Source organism: Bison bison, unplaced genomic scaffold (genome assembly GCF_000754665.1).
Source record: "Bison bison bison isolate TAMUID 2011002044 unplaced genomic scaffold, Bison_UMD1.0 scf7180017864196, whole genome shotgun sequence".
In the NCBI taxonomy this organism is placed as follows: Eukaryota; Metazoa; Chordata; class Mammalia; order Artiodactyla; family Bovidae; genus Bison; species Bison bison.
This window is the reverse complement of record NW_011494768.1, coordinates 1,735,735-1,759,875: the sequence shown is the minus strand read 5'-3', so window position 1 is coordinate 1,759,875 and position 24,141 is coordinate 1,735,735. Positions and strand designations below refer to the sequence as shown.

The 24,141-nt window shown below is 38.0% G+C and overlaps 1 protein-coding gene across 1 annotated transcript in view; it reads left to right on the top strand.

The window, feature by feature from the left end:
* The window catches only part of MACROD2 (MACRO domain containing 2), a 2,254,506-nt gene that overhangs the window by 523,636 nt on the left and 1,706,729 nt on the right, over positions 1-24,141 (top strand). Inside the window, exon 3 of the mRNA XM_010844154.1 lies at positions 16,760-16,789. Coding sequence (XP_010842456.1) covers positions 16,760-16,789 — 30 coding nt within the window. The remainder of the gene's footprint in view (positions 1-16,759; positions 16,790-24,141) is intronic.

Genomic DNA, 24,141 nt, shown 5'->3' with positions numbered 1-24,141 from the left:
CATCTCATCCTCTGTTGTCTCCTTTTCCTCCTGCCCCCAATCCCTCACAGCATCAGAGTCTTTTCCAATGAGTCAGCTTTTCGCATGAGGTGGCCAAAGTACTGGAGTTTCAGCTTTAGCATCATTCCTTCCAAAGAACACCCAGGAATGATTTCCTTTAGTGTGGACTGGTTGGATCTCCTTGCAGTCCAAGGGACTCTCAAGATTCTTCTCAACATCACAGTTCAAAAGCATTAATTCTTCGGCACTCAGCCTTCTTCACAGTCCAACTCTCACATCCATACATGACCAATGGAAAAACTATAGTCTTGACTAGACAGACCTTTGTTGGCAAAGTAATATCTCTGCTTTTCAATATTCTATCTAGGTTGGTCATAACTTTTCTTCTAAGGAGTAAGTGTCTTTTAATTTCATGGCTGCAGTCACCATCTGCAGTGATTTGGGAGACCCAAAAAATAAAGTCTGACACTGTTTCCACTGTTTCCCCATCTATTTCCCTTGAAGTGATGGGACTGAGTGGCTTTAGTCAAATTTGTGAAAATTATAGTATATCATACATTATTTTATTAGATCAGTTCAGTTCAGTTGCTCAGTCGTGTCCCATTCTTTGCAACCCCATGCCCTGAAGCATGCCAGTTTTCCCTGTCCAACACCAACTCCTGGAGCTTGCTCTAACTCATGTCCATCGAGTCAGTGATGCCATCCAGCCATCTCATCCTCTGTCGTCCCCTTCTCCTCCTGCCTTCAGTCTTTCCCAGCATCAGGGTCTTTCCCAATCAGTCCGTTCTTTGCATCAGGTGGCCAGAGTATTGGAGTTTCAGCTTCAGCATCAATCCTTCCAATGAATATTCAGGACTGATGTCCTTTAGGATGGACTAGTTTGATCTCCTTGCAGTCCAAGGGACTCTCAAAAGTCTTCTCCAACACCACAGTTCAAAAGCATCAATTCTTTGGCACTCAGCTTCCTTTCTTTTTTTTTTTTTCCTTTCAGATGGCATTATCATTTTATTATTTTTTATTTTTTAATATAAATTTATTTATTTTAATTGGAGGCTAATTACTTTACAATTCTTTATAGTCCAACTCTCACATCCATTTGTGACTACTGGAAAAACTATAGCTTTGACTAGACGGACCTTTGTCGGCAAAGTAATGTCTCTGCTTTTGAATATGTTGTCTAGGTAGGTCATAGCTTTTTTTTCTAAGGAGCAAGTGTCTTTTAGTTTGATGGCTGCAGTCACCATGATCTGCAGGGATTTTGGAGACCAAAAAATAAAGTCTGTCAGTCTTTCCATTTTTTCCCCATCTATTTGCCATGAAGTGATGGGACCGGATGCCATGATCTTTGTTTTTTGAATGTTGAGTTTTAAGCCAACATTTCCACTCTCCTCTTTCACTTTCATCAAGAGGCTCTTTAATTCTTCTTCAGTTTCTGCCAAAAGGATGGTGTCATCTGCGTATCTGAGGTTATTGTTATTTCTCCCGGCAATCTTGATTCCAGCTTGTGCTTCATCCAGCTCAGCATTTTGCATGATGTACTCTGCATATAAATTAAATAAGCAGTGTGAAAATATATAGCCTTGATGTACTCCTGTATTAGTTACAGCCCTTGATATATTGATACATTAGAAAATTAGATTGCACAATAATTTTTACACTGCAGTAATTTTATATAGCACAATTGTATAAAGCAATGATTTTTATAGTAGAATCCATTGTTTTTTAAACAATAATCCCAGGAAGATTCAATTATGTGTATATATTTATATGAACATGGATAAAAGTACGGGAAAGAATAGAACATAACAGGAGTTGAGATTGTTTACAAAATGTGTTACTTCACATGTTCAAGTGGGCTTCTCTTGTAGCTCAGTTGGTAAAGAATCTGCCTGCAGTGCAGGAGACCTGGGTTTTATTCTTGGGTTGGGACGATCCCCTGGAGAAGGAAATAGCAACCCACTCCAGTATTCTTGCCTGGGAAATCCTGTGGACAGAGATGCCTGGCGGGCTACAGTCCATAGGGTCACAAGAGAGTCAGATGTGACTTAACGACTAAACTACCATGTGTTCAAATGAGCACTTCTTTTTATAAAAACTTTTTGGCAACACCGTGTGGCATGCCAACAAAGGTCCATCTAGTCAAGGCTATGGTTTTTCCAGTGGTCATGTATGGATGTGAGAGTTGGACTGTGAAGAAAGCTGAGCACTGAAGAATTGATGCTTTTGAACTGTGGTGTTGGAGAAGACTCTTGAGAGTCCCTTGGACTGCAAGGAGATCCAACCCGTCCATTCTGAAGGAGATCAGCCCTGGGATTTCTTTGGAAGGAATGATGCTGAAGCTGAAACTCCAGTACTTTGGCCACCTGATGCAAAGAAGTGACTCATTTGAAAAGACCCTAAGGCTTCCCTGGTGGCTCAGAGGTTAAAGCATCTCCCTCCAATGTGGGAGATCCGGGTTCGATCCCTGGGTTGGGAAGATCCCCTGGAGAAGGAAATGGTAACCCACTCCAGTATTCTTGCCTGGAGAATCTCATGGATGGAGAAGCCTGGTAGGCTACAGTCCACGGGGTTGCAGATTCAGACACAACTCTGAGTGACTTCACTTTCACTTTAATGCTGGGAAAGCTTGAAGGCAGGAGGAGAAGGGGATGACAGAGGATGAGATGGTTGGATGGCATCACTGACTCAATGGACATGAGTTTGAGTAAACTTCAGGAGTTAGTGATGGACAGGGAGGCCTGGTGTGTTGCAGTCCATGGGGTCGCAAAAATGGGAAACAGATGAGCGACTGAACTGAACTGAACTGTGGCATGCAGGATGTTAGTTCCCTGATCAGGGATCAAACCTATGCCCCTTGCAGTGGAAGCATGCAAGAGTCTTAACTCCTGGACCACCAGGGAAATTCCTTTATGTTTTTTTAAAATATGTTTTATGTTTTTAATTAATAAGGAAAATTCTATATAGATTATTCCCTAAACTACTCTCACTAAGAAAGTTAGTCTGGGAAGAGATGTGTGATTTAGGGTAACCTTCAGTTCTGGACATGGAACAACAGACTGGTTCCAAACAGGAAAAGGAGTATGTCAAGGCTGTATATTGTCACCCTGTTTATTTAACTTATATGCAGAGTACCTCATGAGAAACACAGAACTGGAAGAAACACAAGCTGGAATCAAGATTGCCGGGAGAAATATCAATAACCTCAGATATGCAGATGACACCACCCTTATGGCAAAAAGTGAAGAGGAACTAAAAAGCCTCTTGATGAAGGTGAAAGTGGAGAGTAAAAAAGTTGGCTTAAAGCTCAATATTCAGAAAATGAAGATCATGGCATCCGGTCCCATCACTTCATGGGAAATAGATGGGGAAATAGTGGAACAGTGTCAGACTTTATTTTTCTGGGCTCCAAAATCACTGCAGGTGGTGACTGCAACCATGAAATTAAAAGATGCTTACTCCTTGGAAGGAAAGTTATGACCAACCTAGATAGCATATTCAAAAGCAGAGACATTACTTTGCCAAGAAAAGTTCATCTAGTCAAGGCTATGGTTTTTCCTGTGGTCATGTATGGATGTGAGAGTTGGATTGTGAAGAAGGCTGAGCACTGAAGAATTGATGCTTTTGAACTGTGGTGTTGGAGAAGACTCTTGAGAGTCCCCTGGACTGCAAGGAGATCCAACCAGTCCATTCTGAAGGAGATCAGCCCTGGGATTTCTTTGGAAGGAATGATGCTAAAGCTGAAACTCCAGTACTTGGGCCACTTCATGGGAAGAGTTGACTCATTGGAAAAAACTCTGATGCTGGGAGGGATTGGGGGCAAGAGTAGAAGGGGACGACAGAGGATGAGATGGCTGGATGGCATCACTGACTCGATGGACATGGGTCTGAATGAACTCCAGGAGTTGGTGATGGATAGGGAGGCCTGCGTGCTGGGACCATGGGGTCGCAAAGAGTAGGACATGACTGAGCTACTGATCTCATCTGATCAGTTGTGACCAATTTGTATAAACCAAATCTGTTCAATCAAATTCCCAACAGGAACTTTGGCACAGTCAAAATAGGATACTGGCCAGCTTTGTAATAAGAGGAATAAGCACAAGGGTTGGAGATAAATATGGTATAGGAGAAATTCAAGGGGTTGTTCAGGAAGCAAAGGCTACCAACAGCACAGCTGTTATAACTCTAAGCTCAAAGAAGTAAGTAGAGCGAGACATATCAGAACCCAAAAGGAGAGGAAGTCATGTTATGAACTAAATGACCTTTGTTCAAGGGACATTGTCAGGTCAAGATAAGCCTACAGGAAGACAACCAGGAAAATGAATACCTACAACTCATTCTCAGCTCTCCCACCAGCTACTAACAGGGCTCCCTATTGACTGAACTTACCAGAGCCAGAGGACCCATTGATGCCGTTTGTATAGTTAAATCACTTTGTGCGGAAAACAGGGGCAGCTGTATAGAGTGGGTCTTGAAGAGTAAATAAAAATTATCTGCCATAAAGTAACATTATTTTAAAACCAAATTGTCAAAATAATCCAGAAGACTAAAGTGTTATAATATGCAAAATAATGCCATCCATTTTCTTTACGGACATATAGATTTATTAAATTGACCTAAACTTAAATATATTTATAATTTGGAGATACCCTTCTTCCTCAGTCTCTTCTGTGCACAAGTTCTTCTTTATTCCCAAAACTCTGATGAGGGCATAGCCCAGAACTGGATTGACGGTAGAGGACAGTAGTTCTCTGTGATGAACATGGCCCTGGTCCCTGCAAAGTGAGGATTAGTCTGAATGCCTTTAGTAAATCCCCACTGTTAGTGGGGGTTTTTATGTTAACCTCTAGTGTATCTTCCAGAAGCAGCTCTATAATCAGGGTCTTGGATAGGGAACTGACATTACTGAGCCTCAGCGTATTCCAGGGGCCATAAGTGCGTTCATATAGTTTATCACTCTTAAACCTCTCAGCTAATCTGTACCATGACCATTATTTTACCAACTGGCTGATTAATACAAGTGATCAGATAATCATTAGAGTTTTAAGAACTTTCTCAAGGACAGTGATACAGTCTGGAATTGGGCCTCAATCTGTGTGGCTTCCAGCCTCACTTTGCTGTGAAATTGTGAAGGAGTCAGTATGTGTTATTGTAACTCTCTCATCTGTCCCCAAAATATAACTTTCCCCTTCCCCCCCCTCTCATTCCCCTGTCTTACATTCATTCTCTTAGTTGTGTTTTTAAGAGGTAATTATTCAGTCCCTACTCTTTACTAAGAACTGTGTATGGTACCGTCAATACCAACAAATATGGCATTTATTGTCATGGATATTACAGCTTCATAAGTGTTCTCAAGGCAGCAATCCTATTCCTTTCCTTTAACCCCAAATCCTTTAAATTTGAGGTTCTTTGTCTCAAGCTTTCAATTTATTTACTATGACAAAATTATTTTTTTGTCTTATTGGTTTAAATTAAAATATAAGCTAAAATAAACCTTTTTTTAATTCCTTAGTTTTTATTTATTTATTTTTTTAAATTTTATTTTATTTTTAAACTTTACATAATTGTATTAGTTTTGCCAAATATCAAAATGAATCCGCCACAGGTATACATGTGTTCCCCATCCTGAACCCTCCTCCCTCCTCCCTCCCCATACCATCCCTCTGGGATGTCCCAGTGCACCAGCCCCAAGCATCCAGTATTGTGCATCGAACCTGGACTGGCAACTCGTTTCTTACATGATATTTTACATGTTTCAATGTTATTCTCCCAAATCTTGCCACCCTCTCCCTCTCCCACAGGGTCCATAAGACTGTTCTATACATCATTGTCTCTTTTGCTGTCTCGTACACAGGGTAAACCTTTTGAAAAAACTCATTTGCTGTTTCATTACCAGGGAGAAAAAAAGATTCCATAATATTATAAGAAAGAGGAAATAAACTATGTAAAACAATTTTTTGTAAAAAAGGCACTGTCTGGTTTTATTAAAACAAATTAGTCTTTCTGAGAAGTGTATAAATGAGAGTGCATGTTCAGGCTTATATTATCATTAGGATAAAGTGTATCATATTCCCTCAAATAAGTGCATCTTCTGTTTTTCAAACTGAGACTTCATTTGCATTCAAAATCTTCCTTGTGAAAGGCAAGTTAAAAACTTCTGTTCAAGTGTCTGGTATCATTACGACTACAACGCTAATGTACGTTTGAACTCTTTCCCCCAGCCCCTATTTTGACATGCTCGTTCACTCTTTGGAAAGCCCAGGTTGTGTTACTCGAGTAATCGCATTTTTGTAACTGAGCCAGTGTTATCATTCTCAAAATTACAACTGATTCAGAGCACAGTGTCGAGAAGGATGACGGTGCACAGTAATAGAAGTGTGCACTGATTTCTCTTATTTCTGTATTGAGCTGTGAAGCTGTAGAAACCGCCAATGATGTGGCAGCCTGGTGGGCTGCCATCTCTGGGGTCGCACAGAGTCGGACACTACTGAAGCGACTTAGTGGCCGCAGCAGCAGCAGCATGCACATTGCATTCTGTTACCGTCTTTGAATGTGATTTCAGAGGAACAAACAAACAACAATCATATATACATATGTATGTGTATATATATTTCCGATTTGAAATTGGCAATATTGTATAGTAGATCCTAGGTTCTTCTCCTAGGCCTGATCCTAGACAAGTTACCTAACATCTCTGATCCTCTGTATCTTTCCAGTTTTGTAAAATGAAGGAGTTGGACAAAATAAGTAGTTTTATTCCCATGCTGCATTATTCCTAGAAGTCCCCGAGCACCCAGAGTGATAGCTGGTAACATCATATTGGCAAAACAGGACGGCTCTAGCTCCTCTCTTATAGTTCATCAAGAATAATTCCATTTTGTTTCATTTGTTAATACTCTGAAGTAACTTTTTCAATTCCTGATGACCTTCCACCTATTTATCCATAGTAGGACTTATTGTATTCTATTTTTGGCTTCAAGGTGGGTTACAGCTTATCCAACTCATACAGACCTTGGAATATTGAATAGTTCTTTTGAATTCTGCATTGTATGACATGTAAATTATCCATTATGTGTTTATGACTGGTTTCTACATGTGAAATAGTTAAGCCTATTAATTTTCTCTCCCTGTGAGCTTCAAGGAAGGAAATTATACCATTGCCCCAAACTTGTGGCCATCTTGATTTTGTTTAGAAGGTGTAAATCTGGAAGAACGTTAACAGAGAGCTGTTGCCAAGTTGATAGCTATGTTTGTCTGTGTAGATTGTATTTCCACAGCTGTCAGTTGAGTTGGTTGCCCCCTGTATCCAATGGTTCTAGAGTCATGCACGTGCTTAGGATTTTCATCTTAACAGGTGTTTTTATCCCGTCCTGCTTTGAGTTTCAAAATCAAGGGACTGTGATGTGTACCATTCTAAAGCGTGATATTTTGGCTTTTGTATTTTTTAGGATAACATGTTGTGAATGAAGTGGTGTTTTAAGTAGAGCCCCTGGGGAAGTTTTTTGCCAACAATCTTTTTGACATCCCGTGTGCTCTGTTGTAATAAGAAAGCAGAATAAATAAGCTAAACTAGGTGGTCAGGATCCTGTCAGGATGAAAGCAACTGTAATTTTCTTTACAATGATGAAAGGCAAACAAAAACCCTGAACAAATAGATTTAATCAATGTTTAAAGACTAGTCTCTCAGGCTGTTGCTTATTTGACAGATAGTCTTGGGTGGAGGTAGAAATGGAGTGGGAAAATAAACAATTACTAAGTACAGATAATAGAAATTACTGGGCAAGTGAAATTAAAAAAAAAAAAATGTTCCAAACTCTTATCAGGCCAGTTTGACTCACAGTGGACATGGGTTGCTTCACCCAGCTATGGACTGTTTCACAGACTAAATTATTTCAGACTTGGAAACACAGGAGCTGTTATCCATGTTAAGGTACAATGATGGTACATATTAGGTTAGCAGTTTTGTTTTTCAAGATTATTGAATCAAATCTGATTACATCAAAACTGTCAAATCTAAAAGAGGTTCTCAGATCCAGAGATGCTCAATTTATGGCATGTGTGCTGTCTTTTAATTCTTCCTATCCTCCTCTGACCATGACCAGCGTTATTAATTAATCATGGCTCTCTTTTCAGCAGAGCCTGGGGTTAGCCTCAGAATCCTTCTCCAATCAGAGGTGCAGATAGTCTCTCGTAACTGATGAATCTGAATTGTTTAAAACCTGTTTGCCATCTATTGGTGTCCTCTTTGATTTCTTTCACCAGTATTTTATAGTTTTCTATATATAGGTCTTTAGTTTCTTTAGGTAGATATATTCCTAAGTATTTTATTCTTTCAGTTGCAATGGTGAATGGAATTGTTTCCTTAATTTCTCTTTCAGTTTTCTCATTATTAGTGTATAGGAATGCAAGGGATTTCTGTGTGTTGATTTTATATCCTGCAACTTTGCTGTAATCATTGATTAGTTCTAGTAATTTTTTGGTGGAATCTTTAGGGTTTTCTATGTAAAGGACCATGTCATCTGCAAACAGTGAGAGTTTTACTTCTTCTTTTCCAATTTGGATTCCTTTTATTTCTTTTTCTGCTCTGATTGCTGTGGCCAAAACTTCCAAAACTATGTTGAACAGTAATGGTGAAAGTGGGCACCCTTGTCTTGTTCCTGACTTTAGAGGAAATGCTTTCATACACACTGAGGAAACCAGAAGGGAAAGAGACACGTGTACCCCAGTGTTCATCGCAGCACTGTTTATAATAGCCAGGACATGGAAGCAACCTAGATGCCCATCAGCAGATGAATGGATAAGAAAGCTGTGGTACATATACACAATGGAGTATTACTCAGCCATTAAAAAGAATACATTTGAATCAATTCTAATGAGGTGGATGAAACTGGAACCTATTATACAGAGTGAAGTAAGCCAGAAAGAAAAACACCAATACAGTATACTAACGCATATGTATGGAATTTAGAAAGATGGTAACAATAACCCTGTGTACGAGACAGCAAAAGAGACACCGATGTATAGAACAGTCTTATGGACTCTATGGGAGAGGGAAAGGGTGGGAAGATTTGGGAGAATGGCATTGAAACATGTATAATATCATGTATGAAACGAGTTGCCAGTCCAGGTTCGATGCACGGTACTGGATGCCTGGGGCTGGTGCACTGGGATGACCCAGAGGGAGGGGAGGGGAGGGAGGAGGGAGGAGGGTTCAGGATGGGGAACACGGGTATACCTGTGGCGGATTCATTTCGATATTTGGCAAAACTAATACAATATTGTAAAGTTTAAAAATAAAATCAAATTAAAAAAAAAAAAAACCTGTTTGCCATCCCCGATTGATTCTAAATTTCCAAATGGAAGAAGAAAAGTAAGATAGTTTTGACTATGATTTGCTCGATTCACCTGCTATTCACCTGCTAGTTACTGAACTAGAGTTAAAATAGAGGTTATCTGGCTCTCAGTTCTTAGTTCAGTATCCTTTTTATTACCTTACATAGACTGCAAAGGATTTTGACATCTTAGGAGGAATGGTGTTGTAAGTATCTAATAAATTAAAGCTTTGTCTTGGATTTTTAATAATGTCCTGGCCTATTTTGCATCTAGGGACCTCCAGTGATATGACTACATATATAGTAATTGTTTGATCCACAGTTTAATTGTAATTATATTCTTAAAAAGACACACACATGTAGAAGAGGGTCATTTGGGAATTTTTGTAAAGGAAGACTACTGTCGTGTTGCAGTATAGAGTGCTGCAATCCGTGGGGTGGCAAACAGTCGGATACTACAACTGACTGTAGTGTAATATTCCGTTTATATCTTTAGAAAACCAAAAAGAGTAATGCTAATGTCAATTAGCATGATTATTTTTCATGTAGGCTAATTATCCTATGAAAAAGATTCCTTCTTTGTACTTATTTTTTGTTTTTGATAGTTTTATAATGAATATTTATACTTGTGTATAATTTGATAATTTTAATTAAAAAAAATCAAAACCGAGTTTAAATGGAAGAAAGCAGTTTCTAATAAACTTCAAAAAATAATCATTTGTTTAGGGTATTATAAATAAATTATTCATATTTGTCACTTGAAATTAGATTTTGGTAACTCTTACTCAATTTATGTTCAGTGCTGTTTTTACTTTCTAAGTAGTGAAACTATTCATTTCACTTAGTTGTTATTGTGGGCGGAAAAACTATAATAGATTCATTAATTTGTAATGGTTTATTTTAGTTTTTCATTGAATTGATATTTGAGACAATTACTGTAGGTTGACTTTTTCCTCTACCTCTTCTGGTAGCAGGGGCATTTTATTTAGGAAAATATGAAAGAAGTTAGTGCTGGTTACTTAGAAAGCATGCTTAGAGAAATGAGGTTGCCATTTCCTACTCCAGGGGATCTCCCGGCAAAGGATCAAACCTGTGTCTCTTTCATCTGCTGCATTGGCAAGTGGATTCTTTACCACTGTACACCTAGGAAGCTCAGTAACATACTGTTCCAGGCACTGCTGGGATTTGAACCCAGGATCTTCTGTTCAATAGACAGGTGCTTTGACCAGCTAAGCCATGGTACTGGCATGCTCAGAGAAGCATTAAATATTCTGGATGCAGTAGCATCATGCTTATCAACTTCAAGCTTTCTTAGTTCCTTTTTTCGTTTTCTTCCCTGTGAAACTCAAGGAATAACAAGAGGCACATCCCAAATTCCCTGCAACAAGGGACTTATATAGGGACATAAATATATAAACATATTTCATACGTTCTTTTTAAAATTTTTTTAATTTATATTGAAGTATAGTTGGTTAATAATTTTATGGTAGTTTCAGTTTCCTACATTATAAATCACTATTTCTAAATAAAGTATAGGAGTTTCCTTTAACAGTCTTTGATTTTACAAAAAGAAAAAGGACCAAAGTTTTCTCTTTCTAGACACTTTAGTAAACAAAACCTGTCTTCTATGTCAATAAAGAAAAGGGATCAAATCTGCCAATTATCTATTAGAAAATACATATTGAGAGCTTATTAAATGTAGACCAAACTATTAAACTCAAATCTTATCTTTAAGAGCTTCCTATCTAATTGGAATATACCTCAATTTATTGGAAATAATTAAAAATTAAACGACTGTTAATTTCAGACACACACAAGTCATTTTCACTTCTGTGAAATGAAAGAAATGCTCTTAATCCATCTGATAGATAAATGTTGAAAATAAGTTATATTACATATAGGGTGCTTTGTAAAGATACAATAATAGAAATCATACTAAAGATTCATTTTACTTGCCTACAGTTATGTCACTTTTGCCACTTTTGCCCTGTGGCTCAGCGGCAAAGAATATACCTGTAACGCAGGAGATGTGGTTTTGATCCCTGGGTCAGGAAGAGTCTCTACAGGAGGGCATGGCAACCCACTCCAATATTCTTGCCTGGAGAATCTCATGGACAGAGGAGCCTTGTGGACTATAGTCCATAGGGTTACAAGAGTTGGACATGACTGAAGTGACTGAGCATGCATGCATGTCACTTTTTCTGAAGAAAAAACATTTATTTTTTAATTTTTAGAGAACAGAAGTTGATAAAATAGACTTAAATTTGATGGATTCTTTAGATAAATCATTATCGGGATTATAGTTATTAGAATTGCTTTGAATTTGATTTGAATATATTTAAGCAGCTTAGATTAAGATTCTATTACATGAATGGTAATGCACATGAAATTATCTTAAAAATGATTGTGTACTTTGTAGATGCCACAATTTTATGAAATATTTATGTTGATATTAAAAGTATAACCAGAAATGCTCATCTAGACATGAGCACACATCTGAGATAAATGGACTTGATGGTCCTCCAAACCTGGAATTCCAGTTCCTACACCTACTCCCACTCATCCACCCACATCTATTGGACAAGTGCCTGATTAAACAGATGGGACTTGGTCTGTGCTATCCAAACAGGCAAACTCTACCTTTATTAAGCAAAGCATTGGGGAAAAATAGGTTTTATTGTGTTATTGTGATTCTGGGCATGACAATTTGAGTGTAAAGCTACTCTTCATTACTATTGTTGTTTGTTGTTGGAAATAAGTTTCTTTTTATGAATGAATATGTATAAATTGGAGGACAACAGATGGAGTTTCAGGGATCTGGAAGAGCTATAGACAAGGAAGGAGTTCTCAGTCAGATTTAAAAATAAAAAATCAGCAGAAGTGTGAAATGCCATGCAGTTTTAAAAATATATGTAGTTAAGATTTTTAAGAAAGTGTTTGGGTTTATCAATAGACATCATGAAATTTCCCCCATCCACTAAAGGGTATGGACCCAAGATAATGATTTGTAATGATTTGAGAGAATAGCATTGAAACGTGTATATTATCATATGTGAAATAGATCACCAGTCCAGGTTTGATGCATGAGACAGGGTGCTAAGGGCTGGTGCACTGGGATGACCCTGAAGGCTGGGATGGGGAGGGTGGTGGGAGGGGGGTTCAGGATGGGGAGCACATGTACACCTGTGGCAGATTCATGTCAATGTATGGCAAAACCACTCTAATATTTTAAAGTAATTAGCCTCCAATTAAAAAAATTAATAAAAAAAGAATTGGTAACATCTTTCCTCATGCCTCTTCAGCAAGTTGCCACATCAACACAGTTTGATTTTGGGAAAATATTAAGTCCTGGATACCATCTGTGAACTAAAATGGACGAAAATGGGTGAATTTAACTCAGATGACCATTATATCTACTACTGTGGGCAGGAATCCCTTAGAAGAAATGGAGTGGCCATCTTGGTCAACAAAAGAGTTTGAAATGCAGTACTTGGATGCAATCTCAAAAACGACAGAATGATCTCTGTTCATTTCCAAGGCAAACCATTCAATATCACAGTATTCCAAGTCAATGCCCCAACCTGTAATGCTGAAGAAGCTGAAGTTGAATGCTTCTATGAAGACCTACAAGACCTTTTAGAACTAACACCCAAACAAGATGTCCTTTTCATTATAGGGGACTGGAATGCAAAAGTAGGAAGTCAAGAAACAGCTGGAATAACAGGCAAATTTGACCTTGGAATACAGAATGAAGCAGGGCAAAGACTAATAGAGTTTGGCCAAGAAAATGCACTGGTCATAGCAAACACCCTTTTCCAACAACACAAGAGAAGACTCTACACATGGACATCACCAGATGGTCAACACCGAAATCAGATTGATTATATTCTTTGCAGCCAAAGATGGCGAAGCTCTATACAGTCAACAAAAACAAGACCAGGAGCTGACTGAGGCTCAGATCATGAACTCTTTATTGCCAAATTCAGACTGAAATTGAAGAAAGTAGGGAAAACCACTAGACCATTCAGGTATGACCTAAATCAAATCCCTTATGATTATACAGTGGAAGTGAGAAATAGATTTAAGGGCCTAGATCTGATAGACAGAGTGCCTGATGAACTATGGACTGAGGTTCATGACGTTATACAGGAGACAGGGATCAAGACCATTCCCATGGAAAAGAAATGCAAAAAAAGCAAAATGGCTGTCTGAGGAGGCCTTACAAATAGCTGTGAAAAGAAGAGAAGTGAAAAGCAAAGGCGAAAAGGAAAGATAGAAGCATCTGAATACAGAGTTCCAAAGAATAGCAAGAAGAGATAAGAAAGCCTTCCTCAGTGATCAATGCAAAGAAATAGAGGAAAACAACAGAATGGGAAAGACTAGAGATCTTTTCAAGAAAATTAGAGATACCAAGGGAACATTTCATGCAAAGATGGGCTCGATAAAGGACAGAAATGGTATGGACCTAACAGAAGCAGAAAATATTAAGAAGAGGTGGCAAGGATACACAGAAGAACTGTACAAAAAAGATCTTCATGACCCAGATAATCACAATGGTGTGATCACTGACCTAGAGACAGACATGTTGGAATGTGAAGTCAAGTGGGCCTTAGAAAGCATCACTATGAACAAAGCTAGTGGAGGTGATGGAATTCCAGTTGAGCTATTTGAAATCCTGAAAGATGATGCTGTGAAAGTGCTGCACTCAATATGCCAGCAAATTTGGAAAACTCAACAGTGGCCACAGGATTGGAAAAGGTCAATTTTCATTACAATCCTAAAGAAAGGCAATGCCAAAGAATGCTGAAACTACCACACAATTGCAGTCATCTCACACGCTAGTAAAGTAATGCTCAAAATTCCCCAAGCCAGGCTTCAGCAATACGTGAACTGTGAACTTCCAGATATTCAAGCTGGTTTTAGAAAAAGCAGAGGAGCCAGAGACAAAATTGCCAACATCTGCTGGATCATGGAAAAAGAAATAGAGTTCCAGAAAAACATCTATTTCTGCTTTATTGACTATGCCAAAGCCTTTGACTGTGTGGATCACAATAAACTGTGGAAAATCCTGAAAGAGATGAGAATACCAAACCACCAGACCTGCCTCTTGAGAAATTTGTATGCAGGTCAAGAAGCAACAGTTAGAACTGGACATGGAAAAACAGACTGGTTCCAAATAGGAAAAGGAGTACGTCAAGGCTGTATATTGTCAACCTGCTTATTTAACTTCTATGCAGAGTACATCATGAGAAACGCTGGGCTGGAAGAAGCACAAGCTGAAATCAAGAGTTCTGGGAGAAATATCAATAACCTCAGATATGCAGATGACACCACCCTTATGGCAGAAAGTGAAGAGGAACTAAAAAGCCTCTTGATGAAGGTGAAAGAGGAGAGTGAAAAAGTTGGCTTAAAGCTCAACATTCAGAAAACGAAGATCATGGCATCTGGTCCCATCACTTCATGGGAAATAGATGGGGAAACAGTGGAAACAGTGGCTGACTTTATTTTTCTGGGCTCCCAAATCACTGCAGATGGTGACTGCAGCCATGAAATTAAAAGACGCTTATTCCTTGGAAGGAAAGTTATGACCAACCTAGATAGCATATTCAAAATCAGAGACATTACTTTGCCAACAAAGGTCCATCTAGTCAAGGCTATGGTTTTTCCTGTGGTCATGTATGCATGTGAGAGTTGAACTGTGAAGAAAGCTGAGCACCGAATATTGATGCTTTTGAACTGTGGTGTTGGAGAAGACTCTTGAGAGTCCCTTGGACTGCAAGGAGATCCAGCCAGTCCATCCTGAAGGAGATCAGCCCTGGGATTTCTTTGGAAGGACTTATGCTAAAGCTGAAACTCCAGTACTTTGGCCACCTCATGTGAAGAGTTGACTCATTGGATAAGACTCTGATGCTGGGAGGGATTGGGGGCAGGAGGAGAAGTGGATGACAGAGGATGAGATGGCTGGATGGCATCACTGACTCGATGGATCTGAGTCTGAGTGAACTCTGGGAGTTGGTGATGGACAGGGAGGCCTGGCGTGCTTTGATTCATAGGGTTGCAAAGAATCAGACATGACTGAGCGACTGAACTGACTGAACTGAACTGAATACCATCTAGGTAAATATTACACGTTTTCATTGTAAAGTCAGAAGAATTTGAGGGCTCTGAGTTGACACAGTGGTGCATGACTTGTAATATCTGAAGTGAGTTTTCTTTGACTAATGGGATTGCCCCTCAGTCCATTTTTGTGATGAAAGAGTGAGGGAAAGCCAAGAGCAGCTATTATTATTAATAGATGGCCCTGTACTTGGAAGATCATATGAGATAAGATTTGATGCTCTAATATTGACATACTGAGAAAACCTTCAAAGGTGTTTGTTCTCCATGCGTTTTTATAATGTTCTCTTTAGTGTTGCAATAAACAAACCATCACATATGGATATAGGCATTTATTCTTAAAATGTTCCATTTTTTTATTGATGGAATCATTAACACTCTGATACTTGCTTCTCTTACTAGGCCAGTGCATGGTCTGTGGATATCACACTAAAATTCAAGTTAAAGATTCCTAGTATTCCTTATTAAATGATTTCTATAATCTTCTGGTAGCTCAGATTTCTCCATGGAGAAAGACAGCTTGGTTACTACATACTTTATGTTGCTCCAAGAGTTCTGTTTTCTGACTTTTGTAGTGACTAGATTATCGTAGGTGTAAGGTTGCTTAATAGTTCAGCAAAAAATTGCCATGGAACTTTCTGAAAAATTGATCTCTTAAAATCTAAATGGAATTGTTTTATATTTTGCTTATTATTTGACTTATATAATTGTGTGGGCTAGATTAATAGATAAATGGGTATGAAATGACAAATCATTGTTTTCCAAAAATATTTAAAATGTGTTTCTTTCCCACAAACAAAAATTTAATGCAAAAAAGAATAAATATGTTGCTATTTAAGTTCATTCTTCTTTTTTTTTTTAAGTTCATTCTTATAGCATAGTAACTTGAGATAGCTTTATTTGATGGCATTTAATTTAATTAAAATTATCATTATTCTTTTTTGTTACATTATCCTTTGAAATGATTGAAATTGCTTAAGTAACATTGTTATATCTCTACTTGATAAAATGGAGAAAACAGAAGTTTAGATACAGAATGATAATAAAATGATCATAATATGTATTTTATTTTATTAGAAGTAAGAACACTGTAAAAATAGTCATTTGAAGTGAAAAGGGAGATAAAAATAGTGAATATTTACATTTTCATACATCATAAAACAAAGAATGTATTTTTATATAAAAGTACATATTTTGATACGTGTGTGTGTGTATGTATGGCATGATCATTACCAGGTTTTTCTTGGCATACTCTGGCATAAACATATTTTAATGTATTATTTAACGTCTTTTGTTTGTTTTCTTTTAAACAGCAAATGCCAGCCTTCTTGGAGGTGGAGGTGGTAAGTCCTCAATATCACTTAAAATATGTTTTATTACTACACCAACCATAAGATGTTTAGTAAGTTCCTTGATACTTTAACAAAATTAATTTTGCTGTATTCATCAACCATGCAAATTATAATCTTCCAGAGAATAATTCATAACTGAAGTATCTTGGGTTTATCTGAATGTTATTTTAACTGACTTCAAAACATACAGAATACTGTTGTTCTTCTCATGAAGCTTTGTGTTTCTACCTTGGCTTAAGCTATAGCAGCAGTAAGCTATTGAGATGAATACACATATATTAGATAATAGATTCACTTTGAAAGAATTACTTTATTGAAGTATAGTTGATTTAAAATGCGTTAATTTCTTCTGTATCACAGAGTGATTCCCTTGTACATGTGTATATATATGTGTGTGTGCTAAGTCGCTTCAGGAGCATACAACTCTATGTTACCCCAAGGGCTGCAGCCTGCCAGGCTGCTCTGTCCATGGGGTTCTCCAGGCAAGAATACTGGAGTGGATTGCCGTGCCCTCTGTGTGTGTGTGTGTGTTCCTATATATATTCTTTTCCATTATGTTTAATCACAGGATACTGAATGTAGTTCCCTGTACTAAACAGTGGGATCTTGTTTATTCATTCTATGTATAATAGTTCATGGGCTTTCCTGGTGGCTCAGTGATAAAAGAATCCACCTGCAATGAAGGAGATGTGGCAGATGTGGTTCAATCTCTGGGTCGAAAAGACCCCCTAGAGAAAGATATGGCAGCCCGCTCCAGTATTCTTGCCTGGGAAATCCCACGGACAGAGGAGCCTGGCGGACTACAGTTCATGGGGTCACAAAGAGTCGGACACAACTGAGTGACCAAACAACAGCAACAGAATATTTGCAAATGCTAATCCTAAACTCCCCGTCCACCCTCCCACTTTCAGTCTGTGTTGTCAACCACAAGCCTGTTCTCTGTTTCTGTGAGTCTCTTTCTGTTTTGCAGATAAGTTCGTTTGTGTCATATTTCAGTTTCCACGTATAGTGATGTCATATGGTGTTTGTGTTTCTGACTTACTTCACTGAGTGTGCTAATCTCGTTCCATCCATGTTGCTGCCAGTGACAGTATTTCATTCTTTTTATGGCCGAGTGATATTCCTTTGTGTATATATGCCACACCTTACTTACCCATTCCTCTTTCAATAAACATTAAGGTTGTTTCCATTTCTTGGCCATTGTAAACAGTGCTGCTGTGAAGGTAAGGTGCATGTATCTTTTTGAATTATAATTTTGTCCAGATATATGCCCAGGAGTAGAATTGCTGGATCATATGGCAAGTCTATTTTTAGTTATTTTGAGGAACTTCCATACTGTTTTCCATAGTCGTTGCAAGATAAAGTCACTTTTTTAGAGTCACTTGTAGTGTGAATTCTAAAACAATGCATCTGGAAACTTGTGGTTTTTCTTTCTTCGTCATAACAAATAAGAAAATGTTTGTAGCCTGAGGGCTTCATATATTAGCAACTTACTGTGAAAAATAAAAAAAAATAAATTAGTATTGACATTTTGCTTTTTCTTTCTTCCTTTTTAGAGGAGAAAGAGATCAAAGTGAGATGAGGAAAAGAGAGATTCCCAAACTAGGAATTCTTTCCTGATACTAAATTCTTGGAATAAAAATAAAATATTATTTGTATTTCTAGGTTGAAAAGTGAAAGCATTCCTAGCCCCAGTCTATATTACATGGCGAGGGAGGAAAAACATATACAATAGAATGGGGTCCTTTTCATTTAGGGCCCAGATGGACATAAAAAGGTTTATTTTCTCTCTTTCTTCCTCTTGCTCCTTCTTTTCATGTACATGGTTGAAGTAGACATGATTATATAGAGCTTTATATATTTTTTATATATATAAAAATATATATATTTTCAACAAACAAGTTTTCAACAAACAAGTTGGAACTTGTTTACTTGATCCTCAACTTTTAAGAAATATAATCCTTTATTAATCATCACCAGGAGTTTTCAGTGTAAATTGTATTAGAAAATTAAAATTTTAACCATTGTTCTCATATTTGAATCAATAGAGTTTTAAAAACAGAATGCTGGAAATAGAAATGATAGAAAACAGTTTAAACTAGAAAGTGCTCTTCATATTATCATGTCAATGCACATTCTGTAGCAAAATTTTTTTCTTCTTCCTCAAATTTCTTTAGAAAATATATGCAAGGTTTCTCATTGTCCTACTTCTTTTTTGGTATTCTTTGGGAACTAGAAGGGAAAATTTCCTTAAGAATTTACTGGTTTTTTTGGTAAACTTTAATCTCTAGGTTTCTTACATGAAAGAAGCATTAAAATAATTTGTTCATAATGCTGATTTTCTTACATATTAGTATTTTAACAAATTGGGCTACTACCGTTAAATAGGATAAAAATGTTAAAGTTGAGTCTACATGTACAAATCCAGACTATTATAGTCCTTGGCTAAAGAAAAATGAATTAACTAATTATATAAGTTAAAATCATTTTAGCGGCCCTTAGCAGAAACCCCCACAATAATAGTGACTTAAAAGAGATAGAAATATATTTCTGTCTCCTCTAAAAGTAGCCTAGATGTAGGCTAGACCAACTGTGTGATAATCCCATCCTGTCGTCAAGCACTCAAGCTCTGACTTTTATGGTCTTCTTCCTACTGTGTGGAACTCAGGGTCCATGAAGGCTACTGGACTTTAGCCATCAAAAATATAGGGGTCAGTAAGGGGTAAGGCAACAATAAAAAAAGATGGCCCTTCAAAATCAAGCCAGTTTTCTTAGAGCAGCTTTACTAAAGCCCCAGATTATCCTTAAATTGATCAAATGTTTATTCGTGGATAAGATAGTTTTATTCCAGGAAGCAATATGCTCGTCCAAAAAAAAAAAAAAAAAAAAAAAGCAGTGTTCTCTTTTCTGTGGAGGAAGGAGAGGGTGGAGGTTTTGGCAGGCAATGACTACTCTCTGCCATTGTGAGAAGGCAGGCAGCTAGTTCAAGCACCCTTGTCGAACTGCTTTGTCTCAGTCTACATGTACACGACTGGTGTGTAGAGAGTTAACTCTAGTGAGTTAGCCTGTATTTCCTTGCAATTCCTCCAGCCTGTGTGGGAAGAAATATTGTAAATATTGGAAAATATTGTAAATTTTCAGCAATGGCAAGACATTCAGGGATAGGCAAACTCAGTTTTTCTTTACCCGAAGAATATACTTGAGTCCTCTAGATGGTTGATTTTGCTAAATGCATTTATTTGCCATAATTTCTCATTTCTAAGTTCTAAAATTAGCAGCTCAGTATCATTATAAAGATAAATTATAAGTATTTAAGATGGCTGTAATTTCTTTCATTAAAGTAGGTCATTGACAGGTTTAAATTCATTTATGCACTTCTGGAGATGTCAAGATTGCTCTAAAATACATGTTTGATTTTTGGAAGGCTGCATTTAAAAATTAAATTTAAGGAATATTTTTAGCCTTCTTTGAACTTATTTTTGGCCTTTTGATTCTATGAGAGATCTTATTAATCCTGCCAGTGATATTTGTACAGCAACAGCTAATAACCATCCAATAAGGAACACTTGAACTGATATAATACTCTTGGATTTAATCAATGATTCCTTTTGTTGACTTGAATTAATATCCCTTCAAAAATCTCTAAAGGAAATAGTTCTTTGATTGACTAAACAATTTGATCAAGAAAATTTGGCACCATATAAAAAATAATAAGGGTACCTTAAGTACCATTTTCTCAGGTTTCCAGGAGAGCTTCCCTCCAATTCTGTGTGAGTTGTATTTGAAATTTAGGCAAACTCAGTCTATACAAAATTGTATTGCCCATAATCTTAGCATTTTGCTATTCTTTTTTGAATGCTTATTAGCAAGACATCTCCTAAAAGGAGATTGCAAATATGGTTACAATCATCCTCTCAGTTTTGGTTTTAAAGTGAGAGAATAATTTCATGTAGGTGTGCATTTTCATCTTTTGCCAGAGGTCACTTATCTTTAGAAACTTCATGTAACTTAGCGTCATTGTAGTGACCATAAGTGATAGGCTTTCAACTACCTAGTCACATCAGCTAAAATACTTGGTAAAATGGATCATCTTTGTATCTATTTCCTAGAAATATTAAGGGCATATAAATATATAATGATATTTAAGTAATAAGTGGCTGGTCTATAGTGACTGGACTCTATCTTTCAGGAAGCCTTTATGTTGTCTTTGTAATGGTACAGTGTCAAAAAATCTTAGAAGTCCTATTAATTTTTTACAAGTTTACCATCATTGCTCACAGTATTAACCTGCATAGCAGTATAGCACATTGATATATAAAAGAAGTGAATTTTATTTTCTTATTTAGTGCTTTTGTTAGTCAGGGTAGGCTATATTAAACTGTCCTAATGGCTTAAAACAGTAAGGCTCGTTTCTTGCTCCCGTCATAGTCTCAGAAGCTTGGTGGCTATCCTACTCAGGCTCTGCTGCAGGTGGTAACACAGAGTCTCGGGTTGGTTTCCTATCTTGCACCTACTCCACGTGATACGTGACTCCAGTCACAAAACAGGAAGAGAGAGCTGGTGGATCTTGTGGGCTGTATTTACAGAGCAGTTCGTGAATGGCTTGTGTCAATTCTGCTTGTTTCATGGGTCAGAATTCAGACAGGTGACCCCTAACCTAACTACAAGGAAGCCTGAGAAGAATGAAATGGTGTAGTAAATACCTAGAGCTGTCTCAGATACAGTGCACAGGTGAGATCCGTGTTTATTCTTGTTCTAATGCTTGAGAGGGAGAAGGCAGTGGCACCCCACTCCAGTACTCTTGCCTGGCAAATCCCGTGGATGGAGGAGCCTGGTGGGCTGCAGTCCATGGGGTCGCTAAGAGTCGGACTTCCCTTTCACTTTTCACTTTAATGCATTGGAGAAGGAAATGGCAACCCACTCCAGTGTTCTTGCCTGGAGAGTCTCAGGGACCGGGGAGCCTGGTGGGCTGCGGTCTATGGGGTCGCACAGAGTCAGACACGACTTAAGTGACTTAGCAGCAGCAATGCTTGAGAGAAATGTGACTTAGGGAGATTTGGTGACTTCTTCAAGGTCACACAGCATATAAAGTGCAAAGGTCCAATGAAAAGACAGGGTTCTTGATTCCCATTCAGGACTCATACTGTTATTGATCTGTGATTTTTAATATATCTTTGATCTTTAGATTTGCCTTTTCTGTGCACAAGTAGGTGAGTGTTTACATCTGGAAGAATTAAGGAGAGGAAAGGGAAACATGCAGCTGAGATACAGATGATGCTTTCCCTGGCTTATTTTTACAAGGCTTAAGCTCAGTTGATAATTTGAAAGTGCATACAGTAGCACTGTCTTACAGTACCTGTGCACTGTCATCCACATTCATATACCTTTTTTGTGTATTTGATGTGTAGTCTGAGAGCACATTGCATTTTAAATACCCATTCACTCATCTGTTATGAGCATGTTTTATATACACAAAGTCCTATGATGTTGTACTTTTGGAATATATAATAAAAAAAGACCTTTGGAGCCAGTCTTAAATTATGTCAAGAAGCAGAATTATAAAGAAAAAAGTGGAATTAAAAGGATACTTCCTTGATTTCCTTTCAAAACGTTATGTAACAGACTAGAACAAAAATTACAATTTCTTAGTTTAGATAATATCTTTCTTTTTCATTGTCACAGTAATTAACATAGGACTGAAATCGGCTGATAGAACCCAAACAAGACCTGGTTTATGGGATTTGCTTCCTTTTTAGGCTGTCAAAAGCTCCTGAGTACTGAAGCCTGAGGCATAATGTTAGACATTTAAAATGACATTTTATGACAGAGTAGCAATTTAAGGTTGACTTTTTATATGCATAAATTTGTAGGACTGCTTTTTAAATTATACACACACATATATACATATGTATAGACATAGCATATATTTGTATCAATACTGTGATTCTAGACCTTATCCTTGAGGTACTTCTGTGACAGGTTAATTTTAAAAACTCTAGGCATAGGCAACTACCGCTAAATAAACTCTCAGCCCCAGATGGAATGCGTGGGAAAGCTGCTTTTCTAGAATGAGAACACAGCATATATAATGCTATTCTCTACCTCCAAAGGCTTCTTGCTCTTCTTGTACCCCTCAATAGAGGGGCCTCAGTAGACATGAGATTGAGTAAGCTCCTGAGTTGGTGATGGACAGGGAGGCCTGGAGTGCTGCAGTCCATGGGGCCGCAAAGAGTTGGACATGACACAGTGACTGAACTGACTCAGATTTTAACAGGGTGAGGTGCCAAATGCATCTCAAAAGGAGCAAAATCATGAAACTATTTGATGTCATACAGTAGATGTTATCAGTGTATCTCCACTCCACCATCATGTTTCTACATACAAACACACATAGGAGCACATGTTCATTCATTCATTCAACAAATACTAACTTCAGTTCAGTTCAGTTCAGTTCAGTTGCTCAGTCATGTCCGACCCTTTCGACCCCATGAATCGCAGTACGCCAGGCCTCCCTGTCCATCACCAACTCCTGGAGTTCACTCAGACTCATGTCCGTCGAGTCAGTGATGCCATCCAGCCATCTCATCCTCTGTCATCCACTTCTCCTCCTGCCCCCAATCCCTCCCAGCATCAGAGTCTTTTCCAATGAGTCAATTCTTCGCATGAGGTAGCCAAAGTACTGGAGTTTCAGCTTTAGCATCAGTTCTTCCAAAGAACACCCAGGGCTGATCTCCTTCAGGATGGACTGGTTGGATCTCCTTGCAGTCCAAGGGACTCTCAAGAGTCTTCTCCAACACCACAGTTCAAAAGCATCAAGTCTTCGGCGGTCAGCTTTCTTCACAGTCTAACTCACATCCATACATGGCCACAGGAAAAACCATAGCCTTGACTAGATGGACCTTTGTTGGCAAAGTAATGTCTCTGCTTTTGAATGTGCTGTCTAGGTTGGTGATAACTTTTCTTCCAAGGAGCAAGCGTCTTTTAATTTCATGGCTGCAGTCACCATCTGCAGTGATTTTGGAGCCCAAAAAAATAGTCAGCCACTGTTTCCACTGTTTCCCCATCTATTTCCCATGAAGTGATGGGACCAGATGCCATGATCTTCGTTTTCTGAATGTTGAGTTTTAAGCCAATTTTTTCACTCTCCTCTTTCACTTTCATCAAGAGGCTCTTTAGTTCTCCCTTTCTGCCATAAGGGTGGTGTCATCTGCATATGTGAGGTTATTGATATTTCTCCCGGCAAACTTGATTCCAGCTTGTGCTTCTTCCAGCCCAGTGTTTCTCATGATGTACTCTGCATATAAGTTAAATAAGCAGGGTGACGATATACAGCCTTGACGTAC